The sequence below is a fragment of the Anneissia japonica genome, unplaced genomic scaffold (genome assembly GCF_011630105.1).
Source record: "Anneissia japonica isolate Jap-2015-1 unplaced genomic scaffold, ASM1163010v1 scaffold69_len1423075_cov170, whole genome shotgun sequence".
NCBI lineage: Eukaryota > Metazoa > Echinodermata > Crinoidea > Comatulida > Comatulidae > Anneissia > Anneissia japonica.
In genome coordinates this window covers 1,364,147-1,383,404 of record NW_022748202.1, presented here as the reverse complement: position 1 = coordinate 1,383,404, position 19,258 = coordinate 1,364,147, and the positions used below count along the sequence as shown (strand labels likewise).

General features: G+C 34.4%; 1 protein-coding gene across 2 annotated transcripts in view; it reads left to right on the top strand.

Moving 5' to 3' along the window:
• LOC117120772 (exportin-T-like) overlaps positions 1–19,258 on the top strand; it is a 59,674-nt gene that overhangs the window by 31,853 nt on the left and 8,563 nt on the right. For both annotated transcript variants that reach the window (XM_033265854.1, XM_033265855.1), the window contains exons 12-15: positions 4,997–5,329; positions 6,138–6,280; positions 6,761–7,046; positions 15,844–16,033. In XM_033265854.1, the coding sequence (XP_033121745.1) occupies positions 4,997–5,329; positions 6,138–6,280; positions 6,761–7,046; positions 15,844–16,033 (952 nt within the window). The remainder of the gene's footprint in view (positions 1–4,996; positions 5,330–6,137; positions 6,281–6,760; positions 7,047–15,843; positions 16,034–19,258) is intronic.

Sequence of the window (19,258 nt, the reverse complement as noted above, 5' to 3'; positions counted from 1 at the left end):
TATGGCTTAGGGCCTATAAATGAATAATTTTCCAGTCTCAAAAATTTCACGCTCGGAGGTTCTCTAGAAGGGATACGTTCCCTTAGCCCATGCTCAGAGATAGTCCTACAGTGCTTGTCTTCAGTTGAGAGGTAAGGAGTTTTATTATTTTGCAATAAATGAAATGAGGATGTGTCAGGCTGTAAAATATTCCCCGGATAAAATATTATGCCCAAAAATCCATCACTGCATTTTGAAAATAGGAGCTGATTTCCACAGATATTTTGCAGAAAATTCAGGCCTTGATAGTAGGAACACAAGTATTTACGATTCTGTGCATCTATTTTTTTTATAGGTTTTCCCATGCAATTTGAATTAGTTTTTTTGTATCCTCCGTAAAACAAGAAAAATACATTTAAAATTATGCAAATGGACATACAATATGACCACTTCCCTAATAACGTCAGAAAACGCAGTCCTATCTGCATGTGGCTGAGAACTTATGTATCGTGGGAATGTTTACTTGCGTATGTAATTGTTGTGACGATGGCTGTTAAACACGCATTAAGAAAATGATCAACAAGTCCTACATACATAGAATATTAAAAATGTTATTTTATTTGAATTTTTCCATATTATACATTATTGAAATTCTTGCAAATTAAAAAAAGAAAGAAAAACATTTTTGTATGATCAATGCAGCATGCATGTAGGCCTATTAATGTTGTAGAGCCATAGCAAAAATACTTTACTTTTGGGTTATTGTTAAAGATTATTGCACAATAATAAAAATATGAAATTTCCTCTTGCCTGAAAGACCCTATAGAATGGCGTAATATATATATATATAATATTTTAATACCACCGCGCAGTTGTTTTCAACTTTAACCTTGTTTGTTTTTGGATAAATGCACACGCTGGTTTGATTACTGCAATATCAAGTAGACAGTCTCAGACAGAGCAAGCCAGTAACTGTTACCGCAATATGGCGACAATATTACTAAGGCGCAATGTAGCCTATAAGCCGGCTTATTGACGTATTGACACTTTCAGACAGAAACCAATGTCAATCTGCTTTAACCGCAATATTGCAGCTCTGTCTGAAAGGAACTTTGGAGCCTAATGTGAGATGGTGAGGTAGCATTGTCTATTTGCCCACAGCTGGACTCCTTCCTTGTTCTATGTTTTAAATGAACTGTGATCATTACAAATAAAACCAAGTTTTACTGGCACCCAGATCAATCCAAGGGGGCTATTAAATGATAAACAGTTTTATTCAGTGTAACCACATAGACCTACAAAGATAACTGATTTTAATGTTTGTGGTAAAGACATTTCATCATGTCCTGTTTAGTTAATAAGGGATTGGTTATAGTGGTTAGATGCTTGATTTATTTTTAATCCATAGGTCCTGCTGTATGTTAACTTAAACATTCCTCATGATTTCTCTTGATTAATAATACAGCAAGTACAATGCCAGGCTGACGTATAGCATACAACATCAGAATAAAAGAATGAAAAACTTTTTTTATAAAAAAAAAAAGGATCCAGGCTCACCCATAGAAAATTTTGCTTAAAAAATGGCCAGAAATGAGTTTCTTCTGTTTGTTAATGACTAGTAACATTCTACTAAATTTGGGTTTTTCCCATTCATGTAGCATCATATTAAATTTTAAATTTAGATAAGGCAGTCTATTGAGAAATCTCAATAAACACTCAACACCAGGCTTAACCCTACTCAAAACTTCCTCTATCAGCCTAATTTTATTGCAAAATTACAGGCACTTGTAATGGTATCACATATGTTTTTTGATTAAAGATTTCCTTGTTTGCTCCAGTACAATTATTTGAAATTGCGGGTCCAGGAATTCAAAATAGAGAGGGCCCAGTTGTACAAGTTGTACTTAATTTTCAATGTTTTTATCCTGTTTGTTTTATTCACTTTTAAAACTTTAGGAGCCTTGGTTACCCTCTTACCATAGCTCTACTCACCCCTTAAATTATATTTTAATTGTATGTTCTTCTAGTCACAAGTGGGCAAAGTGCCTGCGGGCCACATGCGGCTGTTAGTGATTATTTTTTTTGCGGCCCTCCAAAATTAATTACAAACCCTATGTGTGCGGCCCGCCAACCATCTTGGGGTAGAAAGTACCTTGTTTTTTGCAGCCCAGCACCGATCATCTGTAAAAAGTAATAATAAAACTGAGCATAAAGTGGCCATAAATCAGTGTATCAAGGTTTTTGGAAGGGCACTGAAACATCAAAGTTTGAATGCAGTCCTCTGAGTAAAATAAAAAATTCACTTTGGCCCTCCAAACAATTTTAATGCCAACCCCTGTTCTAAGGTACATTTTTCCGACAATTGTACCATTGTCAGTTTATATTTCTGTTATTTTATAATGTAAATACTGTACAGTACTGTAATTATTAAAAGGAGTTAGTATAGAGTGTCTGAGTAGTAACTAAAATATTATGCTACTAAAGGTTGTTATCAGATATAATACTGTATATAATAGTGTAGATTATAAATTTGGTAATTCTGGAGGATCTGTAGTATTCAATATACAAAGCATTCATTTTAACCAATACAGAACTGTACTATAAATGATACAATGAACCTCTTCTTCCATTCACTTCAGGTTTAATTAGGAATTTAATCTAATGAATGCGTTTTCCTGTTTCTCAATTTTGATTTATGTCAAGATTGAATTACAGAATGTAAATTGTAATAAAAGAATGGCTTGTCTGTTGAAATACTAATGGGAATTTTCCAAAGATAAGGTGTCATATCAGTCTCTGTCATTTCTGTCATTTGTCAACAGTTACCTTCTGTTCCATGTGTGTTATTACTTCATTTTTTGCTGCGAAGCAGCCAATTTATATTCTTGACAGCAATTTGACCTCTGAAAGGTCATTGTTTGTCAAAAAAAAAGGGGCCTAAGACGACTGAAAAGCAGAGTTTCCTTCTTTCTTTCTGCCGGGTAAAATCAATTACTTTAGGCGACGTTTGTAGACTAACCAACACGTACCAACGTTAGACTAGCTAGGATGGTATAGGCCTAGCCTTGAAGGGACGAAGTTCCCAATGAAAAACAACGTCACTCTTTGATAGCTAACATTGTCTATTTAACATCACAATAATTCATTATTAGACCTATATTTGTTTTTTTAATTGTACTCCACAAATCTCAGCCGATACCTCGCACAACTCGAGTAACGTCTCGTATCTATTGTCGTGACGTCATGGCTCGCTGGCTCACACTTACGGTCTTGCACTTGTGATCAAATAACACGCTGGCTCGCACTTTGGCAACACTCTTTGGCAGTCAACTCGCCCCTAGAAAACCCGCCCTTGGAAACTTGCCCCATAAAAAAATGTACATTTCCTAGACCATGCAGTCTTCAAAATAAAAATTGTAACCTTTGGTAATCAACTACATTTTCCACATACATAGACATTTTTTAAGCCTTATTAAAAAAAACCTAAACCATAATTTACCACTTAGACACTTTTTGACAAAAATGAAAAATTACGACTTTGTTACCCAATGAGAAGTGTTCTGATATAGACAATGGGTCGTGTCTCATATTATTTGTTATAGTTTTATTATTCATTATTTTCACTTGACTCGCATAAATAATTTTGTTTGAAGAACATTTATATGCAGTTGTACTTCGCAGCACTTCACTTGCAATTTGCAATTTCTAGTACAGCATAACTATTGTTTATACATCAAAAGTGATGGTTTGGTGTATGGTAAGAATTTAAAAAAAAACTAGACAGGATGAAGATTTATGGTGTACTTTTCTGTGGTTTTACAAGAATTTATTATCAGTTTATACTGATAATAAATTCATGAGTCTAGGGATAATGATAAATTTCTGTATAGTGTCCATATCTGAAGCAACATTTCTGTAGTAACTACAGACCTTGAGAGTCTCAATATGTTACGCTCAAGCACCATCTGAAAAGACACATGTTTGTTTTTCCAGATTTTACTACATATGTTATGGTTATAATATTATTAGTTTTTGAAAACAGAAATACAATATGAAATGATCCCGGTAAAAATTTCCCCGGTGAAATTGGCTCCAAATGACAAGTAGGTAAAAATGGCCCCAATAAAAATATTCAGTAATAGGAATATTCAAATATTTAAATAAGTTAAAAGAGCAGTCTACTGATTATATTCTTGTATAAACACACTCCATCCTGTTTGAATTCAATACTTGATATTTTTATAAGATTTTTATCAAACAGGCATGAGAAAAATATGTTTTGTGCCTCTATCCATAACAATTATCTTGATAAAAACCTTACCTGTATACTGCATCTATATAGGCCGACAATGGAGCTTTCCAGCGTGTCAGCCAAACTTAACAACTGACCAATCAGATCAGCCAGAAATATGCTCATTTCTATCACATGTGTTGTCCCATAAATTCACCTGTTTAAATACTGTATTATGTTTTAATGTTCCTTGGTACCTTAATAACAATATGCAAGAGGCGAGGATTAGCGGAAAGTTCCATCTTGTCCTGGAGCAAGCAAAAAATGGCAAAATAAAAACCCCTAAATATGCTTCCAGGGACATGAGCAACTTAATTGAATTTTTAAGTAAATTCTAAATTGCAATGATAATATCAAAATTGTTTATTGATTAATGTAAAGTATTTCGATATAAATGTAGTTTTTGATTAAAGATTAGAACGAGATTTGTTGGTTTAATTAGTTTTAAGCCAAAAATGTAATCATATTATGCTGTGTATGTTGATTTATGTTGCCAGGATTTTAAGGAAGACAATATTTTTATGCAGTAGTAAAATCATACAAATATCATGAATTTATCAGAGGTTGGTTTCTTTCCGAGAGATTACATGACTGCAGAAGACTCACAGATATTTAGACACCCCTCACTGTTTTAACTGAATTTTTGGGTTTTCCATATTTTACCAGAGTTACTTTAAATTATTTGTATAAATATTATAATTTTGTTGTAATATCCTTTATTGGCAGTTCATGGAGACAGTAGCACGATATGAAAAATTCTTTCTGCTTCAGCAAGAACACATTCCAAAGGTCCTCATGGCTTTCCTTGATGATCGCGGCTTGAGACATAAACATCCGACTGTGCGCAGTCGTTGCTCTTACCTTTTTCTACGCTTTGTAAAGACACTACGCATGAACCTAAAACCATATACGGAGGTGATATTGGAGCATTTACAGGACTTGTTACAAATTGAAAGTACAGAAGCGAATGGTAACCAGATGATTCTGACAAATGATGATAAATTATTTATATATGAAGCGGCTGGAATCGTTATTATTATGAGTAATATGAAACCGGAGGTACGTTTACTTAACTTAGGCAAGACATTTTTTATAATTTCTTTAGTGAACCCACAATCCGCCGATAATGCTGATTTCAAATAAAAATCAAACTTAAATTTCGGACATTTAGTGGAAAAAATAAAAGTTTTTCTTTATTTTAATTATGCTTGCCACTGTCAAATGTAAAATTTAAAGACTTTAACCATCTCATTAATACTACACTGTTTACCAAATAAAAATTTAATTTCTATTTTCTCCTCCATCTGGATACTTTTGTCACAAGTATTTGCTATATAATAAAACAAATTTTAATTTTAATTTCTTTTTTCTGCCCTTCTCTGACGATCTTTGAAAATATGTTCATAAAATAAGGTATAAAAAAAGTCTTGCCTTCTTTATGGTACTGTAGTTTGCTTAAGTGGCAGCTAATGCCGCATCGAAAGAACTTGTTTGCTTTTCATGGTAGACCCATTTAACAATTTCCAGCTCCTTTATCTTTTCAGTAGACGGCAATGCACTTTCACCTCTCTCATCTAAACCACATGCTAATTAATGTTTTATTCCATTGTGGAACAACATTCAAATGCATACAATATTTACATCAGCTTTAGTTAAATTTAAGTGGTATTACAAACTTGCATAGCTCATGGTTGGTCTTTATTTCATTGTACTTAACTTTACTTAACAATATTTTTCAGAATTATACTTAACATTAATTTATATCAAATTATATGATTCAAAAGAAATTATTTTTTTTTTTTATTTGATTTCTTTTTGTCTTAAAATATTAATACCAGTTATTTCTCGGTATCTTAATTATAAAAAGGATAAGTTGCTACTTATGAAACGCTTGCTGGCACCAACAATTGAGAAGTTTACATTAACATTTGAGAAATTATGCCAAGAGGAGGATGTGGAGACACAAGAGAGTTATGCTGAAACTATCAGCTATGCCATTTCGTTAGCAAGGTACAATAATAATATTTATATTGTAGTTACAGAGTGTGCCATATGAAGATTTGATGTATTGTCACTGCCCAATGTCTGGAGGTTCTCAAAAGTGGTGTTCACCCCCACAGCAGCAAAAAATAATCACTAAACCAAGTAAAATCATAAAGAAATTAAAGGGCTTCCTTCTAGGGGCCATAGGACCCCATAATAATACACAAGGGAACATTCCAAAAAGCACCCTTGGACCAAAATATTAGTTTGCACTTCATAGTTAACAGGTGTGGAATTTATTCACCTTTATTGCATCTATTAAAGCTATAAAAAATCTGAGCTGGGAGTAACAATAAGAAATGATATTGCAGTAATAAATAATTGTATAGATAACATAAATATAAGAATGATCTTTAAGATCAGATTAACTTGTTAAATTATCACAATTGTTTTGTTTTATTTGAAATTTTGGTGTTGTTAACAAGAAGTATTACTTCTACCTTATAGCCGAAGCAGTAAAGCTTTTCATACTCAGGCTACAATGAAGCAGCATGGATGTGAGGCCTGTTACACAGAAGCCTTGGAAATCTTCCTTCAAGCACTCAACACACCTCATCAACATCAAATTCTACATGCAGCAGTTCGTCAGTATTTACATAGAATGATTGTTTGCCTTGGTGAGACTGTACTACCATACATACCTATTGCAGTTGAACATCTCTTAAAGCAATGTGAAGCACGAGATATTCAAGAATTTATACCCCTTGTAAATCAACTCATTAGTAAATTCAAAGTGAGTAATTAAATAATTTATTATCAAGTTTGTTTCACCTGTGAAATAATGGAATGGTCCATTCCAGGGAACAGTACCTCCATATTTTCAAATCAGCACATTGTCATCCTCATTTACTTTTCACTGATCAACAGAACTAAGATTTTTGAGATTAAGAATTATAGTAAAAAATAAATAAGTTTACTGATTTCTATAATTTTGTCTGAAAATTATGCTTGAACTGTAACTGGTCCTTCCTTAATACTACCTGTGTTTGTGAAAATGTTTCTTTACCAATTACCGTAGTAACAAATGCTCACAAAATATAAAGATTTGGCTCCGAATTTGACATACTTGCAACTCTTCCAATTGATGAGACAAGACATTGGTCACCGTAAAATTAAATACACAGCCCATACTTGTAAATTCTTGCTGTTTACTGTTGCTAAAATAATCTGCTCGCTAACTGCGGCTAAAAATAGACACCACGGTCCTTCCGCAAAGAGACCCGTCCAGTGGGCGGATTGGATCATTAATTCACAGCGTAAAGACTTGCACATGTTCCACAGAGACTCTCGCTACTAAAAATAACTTGTTACATCATGTCTTTACAAGTGGGCAGCCTGGGTGATTGATTGGATTGGTTGTTGCTGGGCCAAAAATAACCTACAAGAAAAATAACCTTCTGGTGGTGATTGGGCAGTACACCGGGAGACAATCCCCTACTCTTTTACATAGTGTACTGCATTCTTCTGTGTGGGTTACCCACATCTTTATATTTGCACAAGTAATTAAAATTGTTTATTGAGCAGATTGATCTCACTGATAAACAATTGTAGTACATTCCGCTGGTGCATAGGAACTTCTATTGAAATCATTATTTCCTTTCCAAAAAAATTATTAAACATTATCTAGCATCTCATATCGACTTTTGAATGGTGAAAATCGGCTCAGTATAACCCATTTTACCGAGTACAGTATTTAAGTTAGTACAGTGTAAAGTAATATTTTCTTTCATAGTGAAATTTTAATAACTTCTTAATACATGAAAATATTGTAACATTTGTAATTATGGGAAAAAAGTCCTGAGAGTGAACATAAAACCATTCATGTGTTAACTCAGACATATAATGATGTGGGCTGAATCACTCCCGCAGAACTCCAACTGCTATCCAAAATTTGTAGGCTTATTGTGTGTACTGTAGCGTGTACCTAAATACAATGGTGGGGGAAAACTAGAAGACGTAACAGCAGTATGTTCTACAGTCAATTGTGACGTCATCACTGCAACTACCAGTGTTATTTGCCTATTCCCCACCATCCACTAATTTTTCAATTAGTGGATGCTCTGCTTGATTTTTTTGTGTCCAAAAAAAATTCCTCATATTTTCGTCACCACGAAGACATCGCGAACCGCGATAAAAATTGAATTGTAATTGAAAATTACTTTCGTAAAACAAGCTAATTAAAACCCAAAGAAAGTTACTTTAAATTCAATATTAAGTATGAACAATTAAGGAATGCATTGAATCAATGGACCCTCATAAACACAACAAACTGAATGTTTAATAGGAATATTCTAGACCTGTTTTAAAGACTCAAGGAACATGTTTAGATGTAGGCCTATGGCCAGGCAAAAGGCCGCTCGGGCCTCCTACTACTACTAGGTCATAGCCTAGCCTAGTTATGAAGTCATCACACGTTTTTACCAGTCTGCATGTACCGACCAAAAAGGATGTCAGTGAATGTATTCTCTCTCGAATGCTGAAATGTTTATTTCTTTGACGAAAGTCTATCAAAATAGCATTACAAACAAGTTCTTTCTAACACAATAGTTATTCATCCTATCCATACTGTACTGCTGATGTGTAGTTAATTAAACGTGTACTGCAAGAACATAAATCAGCATACGCACAGCTAAATGTAAATACAAACATGTATACTGATCATATCACTATAGCAACCGATGAGTGCTACAACAGTTGGTTATAAAAAACTAAAACTAAAAGACGGCAATTGACTTATAAAGCAATTAGTAGAGCATGCATTGTGTTATATGGAAAATTATACTTAGGTTCAATTTAATGCATTCAAAAATTTGTTCAAGCATTAAATCTAACCATCGTATAATAATTTTCCTATAGTGTACTATGCGGAGCTCTACTAAGTGCTTATTGTTATTTTCTAATAATTGTTGTTATTGGAGGGTAAACCAGATGTGTGCACTGTTTTACACTGGTGGTAGAGTCATTTTCATGAGATCCGTGACTAATTTTAGGATACCTTTTTTCTCGATGGATTTGGCAAGATGGACCAATTTAGATATGCGGTTTTTGCGGGAAATGCGGTTTTTGAAAGTTTGACCTTTGACCTTGTAATGTCATATCTCAGTAACAACTGGTCATAGAGACTCACAATTGATTGCAAATTGTTCAGGAGATTCATGTTTATATTCGTCCTTATGAAAAAAATATTCAAATAGTGACCGGAAACGATACATTCTGACCTTTGACCTATTGTAGGGTCATTACAGTACATGTCAAATCAACCAGATTTAAAAGAAATTCCTGTATGACCGTCTCAGATTTTGATGAAGCTCCATAAAAATGATCCACTGTATGAAAAGCCAACCAAAAAATAAATAGCCTCATATGATATGTAGTTTTCGAGATATTGACTTCTCAAAAATATGGGGCGTGGTTCTTCAAGATGTGCAAACGCAATTTACTTCAACTTTGGAAGCTTATAACTCGAGATTGGTAATAACAATCAGGGTCAAACCTGGTATTTTACCTTATTTTTCGCCATATTTCACAAATGGCCTTAGATTAACAGTTATCCCTTCTCTTTTGAAATTATCTGCACTCAAAATTGCCATGACGATCCGTTGTTGATCGAGAAACATAGGCGTTTTTCACTTTTATAGATCTGGTCCCAAGTTTGAATATATGCCATTCAATTTTAATTGATTTGATCAGCCTGCGCTTGCATGTGGCTAGAGACAACTACACTTAGATAACATATCTATAATATGAGGGGTATATACCCACTCAAATGGATGCAGGGTGACCTCGAAAATCACAAAACATTTGCATCGTTAAACAAAGCGGCTACTTTGAGTGCAGATAACTTCAAAAGGGAAGGGATAACTGTTAATCTAAGGCCATATTTGTGAAATATGGCGAAAAATAAGGTAAAATACCAAGTTTGACCCTGATAGCTATTACCGATCTCGAGTTATAGCTTCCAAAGTTGAATTAAATTGCGTTTGCATATCTTGAAGAACCAAGTCAATATTTCGGAAACTATATATCCTATAAGGCTATTTTTTTTTTTTTGTTGGTTTAGCATATAGTAGATATTTTTATAGAGTTTCATGAAAATCTGAGACAGTCCGACATACAGGAATTATTTTTGAATCTGGTTGATTTGACATGGAATGACCCCACAATGGGTCAAAGGTCAGAATGTACCATTTCCGGTCACTATTTAAATATTTTTTTCATTAAGACGACTATAAACATGAATCTCCTGAACACTTTGCAATCAATTGTGAGTCTCTGTGACCAGTAGTTACCAAATATGACATTACAAGGTCAAAGGTCAAACTTTCAAAAATCGCATTTCCCGCCATTTTTTGATAAAAAGTTGTATTACAACAAATAGGAACATGCATATTTTGAACAATTTGAGACCAAAATCAAGTCTCTCTGACCAATGGTTATCGAGATACAAGCATCCAAATCAACAGGCGGCCATTTTGAAAAACGTCTCCAAACGGGACTTTCCCCCCCATATCTGGGAGGTATATAGGAGCTATATTTTATCTAAATTGGTCCATCTTGCCAAATCCATCGAGAAAAAAGGTATCCTAAAATTAGTCACAGATCTCATGAAAATGACTCTACTATGGGCTGCCTGTCATAACATTACTCTACATGAAATCCTAAATTTTTAATTAAAGACACGAAAAAAAAAAAATCATAAATCTTTAACAAAATTTTTGCGGAAGTGAAACTGCAGAAAACAATAGTGTAGACCTTCAATGCTACATTTAAAAAAAATAAATACAACATTTCTATTGTTTACTATATACTTGTTGCCATTATAATTTGTTTCATGTTGCAGTTACTAGATCTAACATTCATATAACACTATGCTTTGAGATATTGAGGGATGAAAGTACAGTAGTAACATCAGGTTACTAAAAACATCAGGTTACTCAAAAAATATAGGCATATTACTTCCTATAAATGGAAAATTAAAATAACATTTGGGCATGATCATCTAAAAAGCTACACAGGCATAACATTATACTTAAGCCAGCTTAAGCATAATAATAATAATAATAATAATAAGATTTGTACATAATACATAGGTCTCTATGCCCTAAAAAATGGCCAATAAGGAAACAATTGCATTTTTTCAAAACTGTGTAAAAATCAGGAGCAGATTCAGAATTTTTCAAAGGAGAGGGGATGGGGAGAGAGGTACAATAATCTCAGAATAGGTAAGTTAGTAGCACATTACATTGATCTGCATTGAAAATTTTAAAATTCAGTGGCAAAAGTGGGGAGGGGGAGCACTGGATCCACCCCAGAAAATGCCTACTCCCCTAAGCCTTGTACTACTACTACTACTACTACTACTGCTTGAATACATTTCTATTTCTTTGTACCATTCTCTGGCTGATAAGTAAGGACTTGCTTTAATGGCTATCAGCAGAGGGGGTGTAAGGTATTATAGTAGCTGCCTGTACTGTGACTATGTTTACGACTTGTCATAAACATAGCCATTGCCTTAAATAATAGCACTGAGGTTTTTTCATGTGACTACTTTTATTTTTTTTTAAGCACTTCATTTCCTCAGGCTTAACAGTGACTAACAGTGGCCATTTATCACTAATCACAAGCTGGTACTGATTGATCATACATTATTATTCATCAGTTATTCATCTGTTGTAATATTTAAATACAGTTTGGAGAAAAAATGTGATTGGTACAACACATTAACATTGTCTGTTTTCACTGACGGTAGTGAAATATTTGCTGCAACAGGTGCGTCAGAAGCAATTTTTATTGATCTGGCCTGATGCGACTATCCCCACCATCCCCCTCCCACCTCACGTTGGCCAGTAGTGGAGTGGGGGAAGGGGTCCGGATGTAAAACCTTTTTTAGATAAATTATGTCCTTACAGGGCATCGTATTCTTGCCAGTATTATATGCACAGAGAAGCTATTTCTAGACAAGCTCTTAGTTTTGACAAATCACACAAAAACAGAACTTCTTTTCAAGACAGCATAGGCTTCTTTTCGATATAGTACAGTACATACACTGTACATAAATACAGAAAAAAAATAAAATAAAAACTGGCTTGGTTTATACAGTAGTTTTAGTGATTTAATGCCAATTAATACACTCATTGATACAGATTATGATTAATTTTTTTATTGTGTTATAGTACTAATTCCCAACAATTACAGCATTCATTTTGAAATGAAGCCCCCTTTGTACTTTGCCAAAGTAGCCTCGAATAGAAGCCCATCCAAAGTTCGCCAAAAAACAGAAGCCCAGGCTTCAATTAAGGATTTATGCAATCTGGATAAATGGAATGTAAACAGAACAGATCATTGTTAGTGTGACAGATTATTATGGCTTGTGATTAAATATTAACAATATTATGAGATGCTTTTGTTAAATACACAAGTAGGCCTACAAGATTTATGCAATACAATATTAAAAGCAAAGGGTATTTGTATACACGAGTCATTTAATTTTGTAAAAAAAGAAGAGGTTGCATCAGAGAAAGTACAATCTGGCTTGCAGATTACAGTTGTAAATTATTGGTCTGGCCCAAACCGGACCAGCCAGACCACTTCAGACACTCTGGTGCAACACATAAAGTGTAAAAATAATAGACCAACAAGTCCTCAGTGCTAGTAAATAACTGTCATTTTTTTTTTTTTCATAGGTACTTTTAAGAAAATTCTTTCACGACTAAATCTGTACATTCAAAAACTGCAAAAGGTTCAGTGGCAACCCTTACCATTCAGGGGCAACCCTTACCAAAATATATTGGCGATCTTATTTTGGGTTGTTTTGGCAATCTTATTTTGGGTTGAGACTGGAATATTTTGAATACCAGGTTATTTTAGGATTTATGATTACAATTTGGTTTGTCATTACACAATAAAAGGTCAGCAATGTATTTGGGAACCCTGCCTGTAAGTTGTGAATCTGATTTTGTTCTCTATTATACTGTATACTGTAGTGTAATACGATCAACTGGTTTTGTGAAAGGTCAAGCATGTCAGAACCCACTTGAATTGATTCTCCATTGTTATTGTCTAACAGCACAATTTCTACCATTTTGTACCCTATTTAAATCTATGTAGCAAAAGGATTTTCTGCTTTGAGCTTCACTATGGTTTCCCCAAATGCAACCTTGTGCTTTGAGCCTCTGTCGGACTGGACCCCACAGTGGCGGATCCATACATTCAAAATAGACAGAGTAAGGCTCCACCCATGTCAGCCCTACCATGATTTAGGGCTGAGCTAAGAAAAATTATGAATGGCACCTTAAAAACTACATTTTATTATTTTGAAAAATTTAGGCAGGCAACACACAGTCTCATTATGAGAGATATACCCAATTCACACATTCAGCAAAAATTGCCCCTGATATTCCTTCCAAGATTCATCAATGGAAAATCCATGTAAAAGTCTCATGAGAAATACATGCAGACCTGCCAAGACCCCAAAAATACTCCAATTTATGCATAATTTGATTGATTTGATCGTTATTATCCAATGTATTATAAACACCAATACCATTAAACACCAGCCATTTTCAATTCGAATGTCACCATTAATGGCCAATGACTTGTAGTGACGTGACTTTTTTGGTATCTTGCATCATCTTTTGGTTAATTCTGGAAATCTCCAGATTTTTTGGTAAACCTCCATATTTTTTTAAGATTCTTAAAAAAATCTCCAGATTTTCATGACCCAAGTGTTGGCAGGTCTGTACATGATGTATTTACACATGCATGTAAATGTAACATTTTGCTAGATTTTTGTACAAGTGAACCTGGTATTAGTTCCTAGAGCATAACTGGGCCCTGTGAAAATTGTTAGCTTTAGTTGTATATGGAGATATGATGAAATAGTCATGTGTGATAACTATTGATTGTACATTGAAAAAATATACAGACAAGATTCATTTAATTAAAGAAGTATCTTAAGTTATGATTAAGTCAAATGAAACCATAATTCAGAAGTTGCTGCTGTTTGCATCATCTGGTGTTGCAGAATATGCCTACCTTAAATGTACAGCCTTCAAACAGTCAAACCTTTGCATGGAGGGAAAAGGCATTAAGTGAAGATGATAATGATGATGATTTCAGCTTTACATATATAATGACAGCAGTGGCGAATCTAGGATTTATTGAGGAGGGTTGACCACGATAGTGCCCATTGAAGTGCAACACACCGAGCGGAGGGTTGGTTTTCGAGGGAGCATCCCTCTCTTCCAATTTTTTTTTTAAGTATGTGTTTACGCGCTCTTTGTAGAGTATTCTGGCTTAATGAAATATCATTCCTGTATTGAATTACATAGCCCCAGGTATTCAACCTTTTTAAGCTGGGGGCCTGTTCCAATTTGTTCAGTGGCGGACCAACATAAATTGTGTATTTCCATTTTCTTTTATAGCGTTGAATTCGAAATTAAAGGGGCCAGGGATCAACTTTCACAGATAGGGGAAAATACCACCTCAGCCCCACCATTGTTTGGGCTGAGACAAGAAAATTTATAATGATGGCACACCTAGACAGTCAAAAATTACTGAATTTAATTTTCTTTTCTTATGTTTTCTTTTCTAATTTTGAAAAAAAAAATAAATAAATAAATAACTGCACTCCACATTTGCCTATCCTTGCCACTAGAAATTTCCCTAATACAAAAATAAGTAATTATTCACAGCTTAAATGCAAAATCAAAGGATTTTCTAAAAGTCCCATACCATATTACATTCAATTACCCCCACTCCCCCATTAGTATTCCTGGTGATTGCGGCACTGGCTGCTCCCCTCTTTTAAAACAATCAGCAATTGAATAAAGCAAACATTCATGCAATTCTCCAACTCTGCAGCGAGTTGGATGACTGAGTGGTTAGTGCAGGGGCACCACAACATTACAGACACAGTATGCTCGCCTATAGTTCTGATGGTGGAGCAAGTCTTCTTGGATAAGGACTAAATGGTAGGCCCAGTGTACACAATTTGGCACGGGTGCACTTAAAAGAACCCAGTACATACCCTGGTGTAGCAGGTCCATAATGACCCCTGTTGTGGACAGACAAGAGTAGTTGGTACCAGTTTATAGGGTAGCTCAGAGACATGAAGAGACCCTTAGGAGAGAATAAAGTTACTCTACAAGCTAGTCCACAGCACTTTGAGACTCTGTTATAAAGTGCTATATAAATCAAAAAACTACATTACAGTACATTACATCTACTGTCACTTTTTAGTTCATTTCTGCATATTTTATGTTTATTAAACCAAGCCAATGTTGTGTTTTGTGACTACCTCAATATTGTGTCATTTGAGAAATCTCATCGAACCATAAACAATCAGTAGTGATTAATGCAATGATTTTTTCTTCTTATTCGTAAACTTTTCTTAACACAAATGTGTGAATTACCACTCCAGCAAAAAAGGGAAATCCCAGAGTTGTAGGCTCATATCCAGTGATAGCAAAGGATTTTTCTCAACTAAAAACATGGTATAGTGTAATATACTTTCATCTGTTCTATTTCAGAGGATTATTGCACCTTTTTTACTTGAGGTATTGATGCCAATATTGACCACCATATTCAACGTGCTAGCCCAACCTGCTGACCAAATGGACATGCAAGCTCGCAGGGACAAGCAGAGTCTCCAGAAGAGTTATTTTAATTTTCTACAGGTATTGGTGATAAATGACCTAGCGGAGGTTATGTCAACTCAAGGTCAGTTGTATGTCATATTGTCATTTACTTTTAATAATGCTAATGCTACAGCCCCACCACCCCACCCCCGTCAAGGGGTATTTTCTCCCCTCTCTGGGAAGTTCGGAGAGATTTGTTGGGGGAAACAAAATATTATTTGAAACAACACCTTTCTGAGGCAGTGGCGGCGCCAGCCCCACACAAAGCCAACAAATGTCTGTCACAGTCTGAGAGTGCCATTGCCGGCCATCCAGCGACAACTCTTGCCCTGACTGTTGTGTTATTGCCCTACTGTCGGGGAAATCCCAGCTCTACTACTGCTCCCAGTCGGAAGAGATGTAGCATGAACAAAGCTATGGATGCTTATATTCTTTTGTGAGTGCATGAGTCTGATTGGAAGTATAAAATTTACAGTGACAGGTGGGATTTCTGAACCAGCAGATGTGTTATTGTCTCTTTAATTGTAGAGCCAAGGTTACACATTCATTGGGTGATAGGTCACATATATACTTGCTGCTTCCGCCTCTGGAATAATTTATTTAAACTGATTCATAATGTTCTCACAAATCAGTTTATACCTTTGTTTATATTGGTATTGCATTCCTTATAGAATCACTTCGACCGTCGACCGCAGTGATTGCCCAGACACCACATTAAAGGAAAAGAGATATATTGTCTTTTAACCTACTGTATCTCTCATATAATATAGAGCTCAAGTTGAATCTATATTGAAATTATGAAAAATGAAAATAAAATCTGAAAAATGATTATTTCGGTATTAGATATATTATATTGTATACATATTCAGTAGAACCCCTCTTCAGGGGACACCCCTATTAAGGAGACACTTTTCGGTGAAACGAGGGCCATATATCTTTTAATGCTACAGTCAACCCCTATTAAGGGGATGGGGACACTTTCTGAGTGTGCCAAATGGTCAAACCATGACACATAATTTTTTTGTTCATTTGTACCACAACATCTGAAGCACTCCAAAAATAAGAAAAATTAATTCAACTTTACATTTTGACACCTTTTGAGCAATAAACCAGAATTTTCTCCCCTTAATCCATGAGTGAATATCAGTACAGGCCTCCTGCATGTGTTACTTCATAAACCAATCTTGTTAATTTTTACCCTTAACAATAGAAATTTCTTTTTCTTTGTTTTTTGTGTATTCCATATAGGATTCTAATCCATATCAAAAGATACTATTCTATTCATGCTACATCCATCTAACAGAAAGATCTAATGTGATTGTTATTATTTGTAAATAAACAAATATTTGTTTACCTCTTTAAGACATTTCACATACATATTACACACATACTACAATATTTCAAACCATATGAAATTATTTTATCATTTAATAGAAAGCTCAATATTTTAAAAAAGAGAATATTTTGTCATTAACATTGCATGATGAAACAATATTGGGCACATATTTAACTTTTGTTTTTTAATTACTAAACTAAATTTTTAATTACTTAAAATCCAAAGAACAATTGTTAAAATAGGTTGGCTGATACATTTAATAGGGATCTTTCGATTTGAGATGGTGTAGAAGATATTTAATCTTGTGCTAATTTAACTGTGCATGGTGAATGGAATGGCCAAGAGGTTAACTCAGGGGCGCTGCAACTAAAGCCATAATACTGGAAAGATTTTAGAATTACGATATACAGAAGTATAGATAATATACAATTAATATATAATTAAAGATAATCTGAGATTACAAACTCTTGCCCTGGTTGTTGTTGTATTATAGGGGTGTAATATTACTATATACATATGTAGATGCATGTATAATATGTGTATATCTATTCGACTGTATTTATTAGGTTTAAATCTTGTTAACCCTCGCCTCCCCCTTCGGGGGCAAGGGTAAAATCCACTCTTTAGGAAAAGGTATATTTTTAGAAGTTTTTAATAACAGAGTGCACACTGGCAGGAACAATTGAGGAGGCAAGAATTCTTCTGCAAAATGCGCCTTTGGAAGCTATAAGTTCAGTAGTCTCAATGATAAAAAATAATCTATCCTGAAACAAAGAACTGAATGTGAGAATTGACAAAGCTTCTACAAATTTGGTGTGCTAAGTGCTCAAGCATGGAAGGCTGACCTTAGCAACAAAGGTAATAATTTATAGAAGCAGTGTCTTGAGCATCTTAGTCTACGGGAGTGAAACATATTTTCACCAAGAAAAAAGCTAAATATTTTTCACTCCAGTTGCCTATGCTATATTCTACTATTGTCTGCCACAGACGGAGAGTTTCAGTGTTGGGTACTTTAGATGTTTTTAATAAAAGATTGCACACTACAGGAACAATTGTGCACCCCTCTTTTTTTGTTAAAATGTGAAAAAACATAGTAAATTAATGGAATATATTTTGAAAGCAATAATATATTAAATGTTTGCAGTTCATAGTTCTGAAAAATATTGTTGTTTTTGTTATGAATGTCTCGTTTTGATGATACGGACGGACTAGTGCTGTCTCGTAAGAATTTTGTAGGACGCGTTAAGAATGACAAAATATTCTCTGTATTTACTGGAATTGAGCCGCATAGCTTGTATTCCACTATTTGCATTCACACCTGGGCTGTGTATATATATTGCCTTGGTTTGGCTCTGTAATCATTAGTGGATCGAGTTACTTCACAAGGAAATACTATATGATTGAAAACTGAGACTTCCTGCTATTTCGTAGAAAACTCAACAATAACTGAGACTAAAGGGTGAAAAGGCTGAAAGCCAGTATTCATTGTCTGTGTGAGAGTGGGACAGCCAAAACTGTGGCATTGCATTTAACTCTGTGAAAGGAAAGCCAAAAAAAAAAAAAAAAAAAAAAAGCATGGCTTCCATTGTGGTGAGAGATCTACTACTTTGGTTTAGGTCCGATTAAACATGGAAAGCCAGATATCCACATATTTTAAAATGAATGGAAAATCAGCAAAATAGGTTGCTTTAAATGTTAAATCAATGTGCTGTGTAGTCATAGATATCATTATGCTCCATCCCTAGTTTTGTACCTTGAGTAAAATTCAATGTACCTGAGCTCCTATTGAGCACCTCCCTTTTTAAAATTCTGAATCCACTGTAGCTGGCTGAATGTTCCTGGTCTCTGGTTATAAATTTGATTGGTGTTGATTATTATTTAGAATGGTAATATATTCATTTATTTATATATATATTATATATATATATATATATATATATATATACTACCTTTATTCGGCTCTTAAGGGGA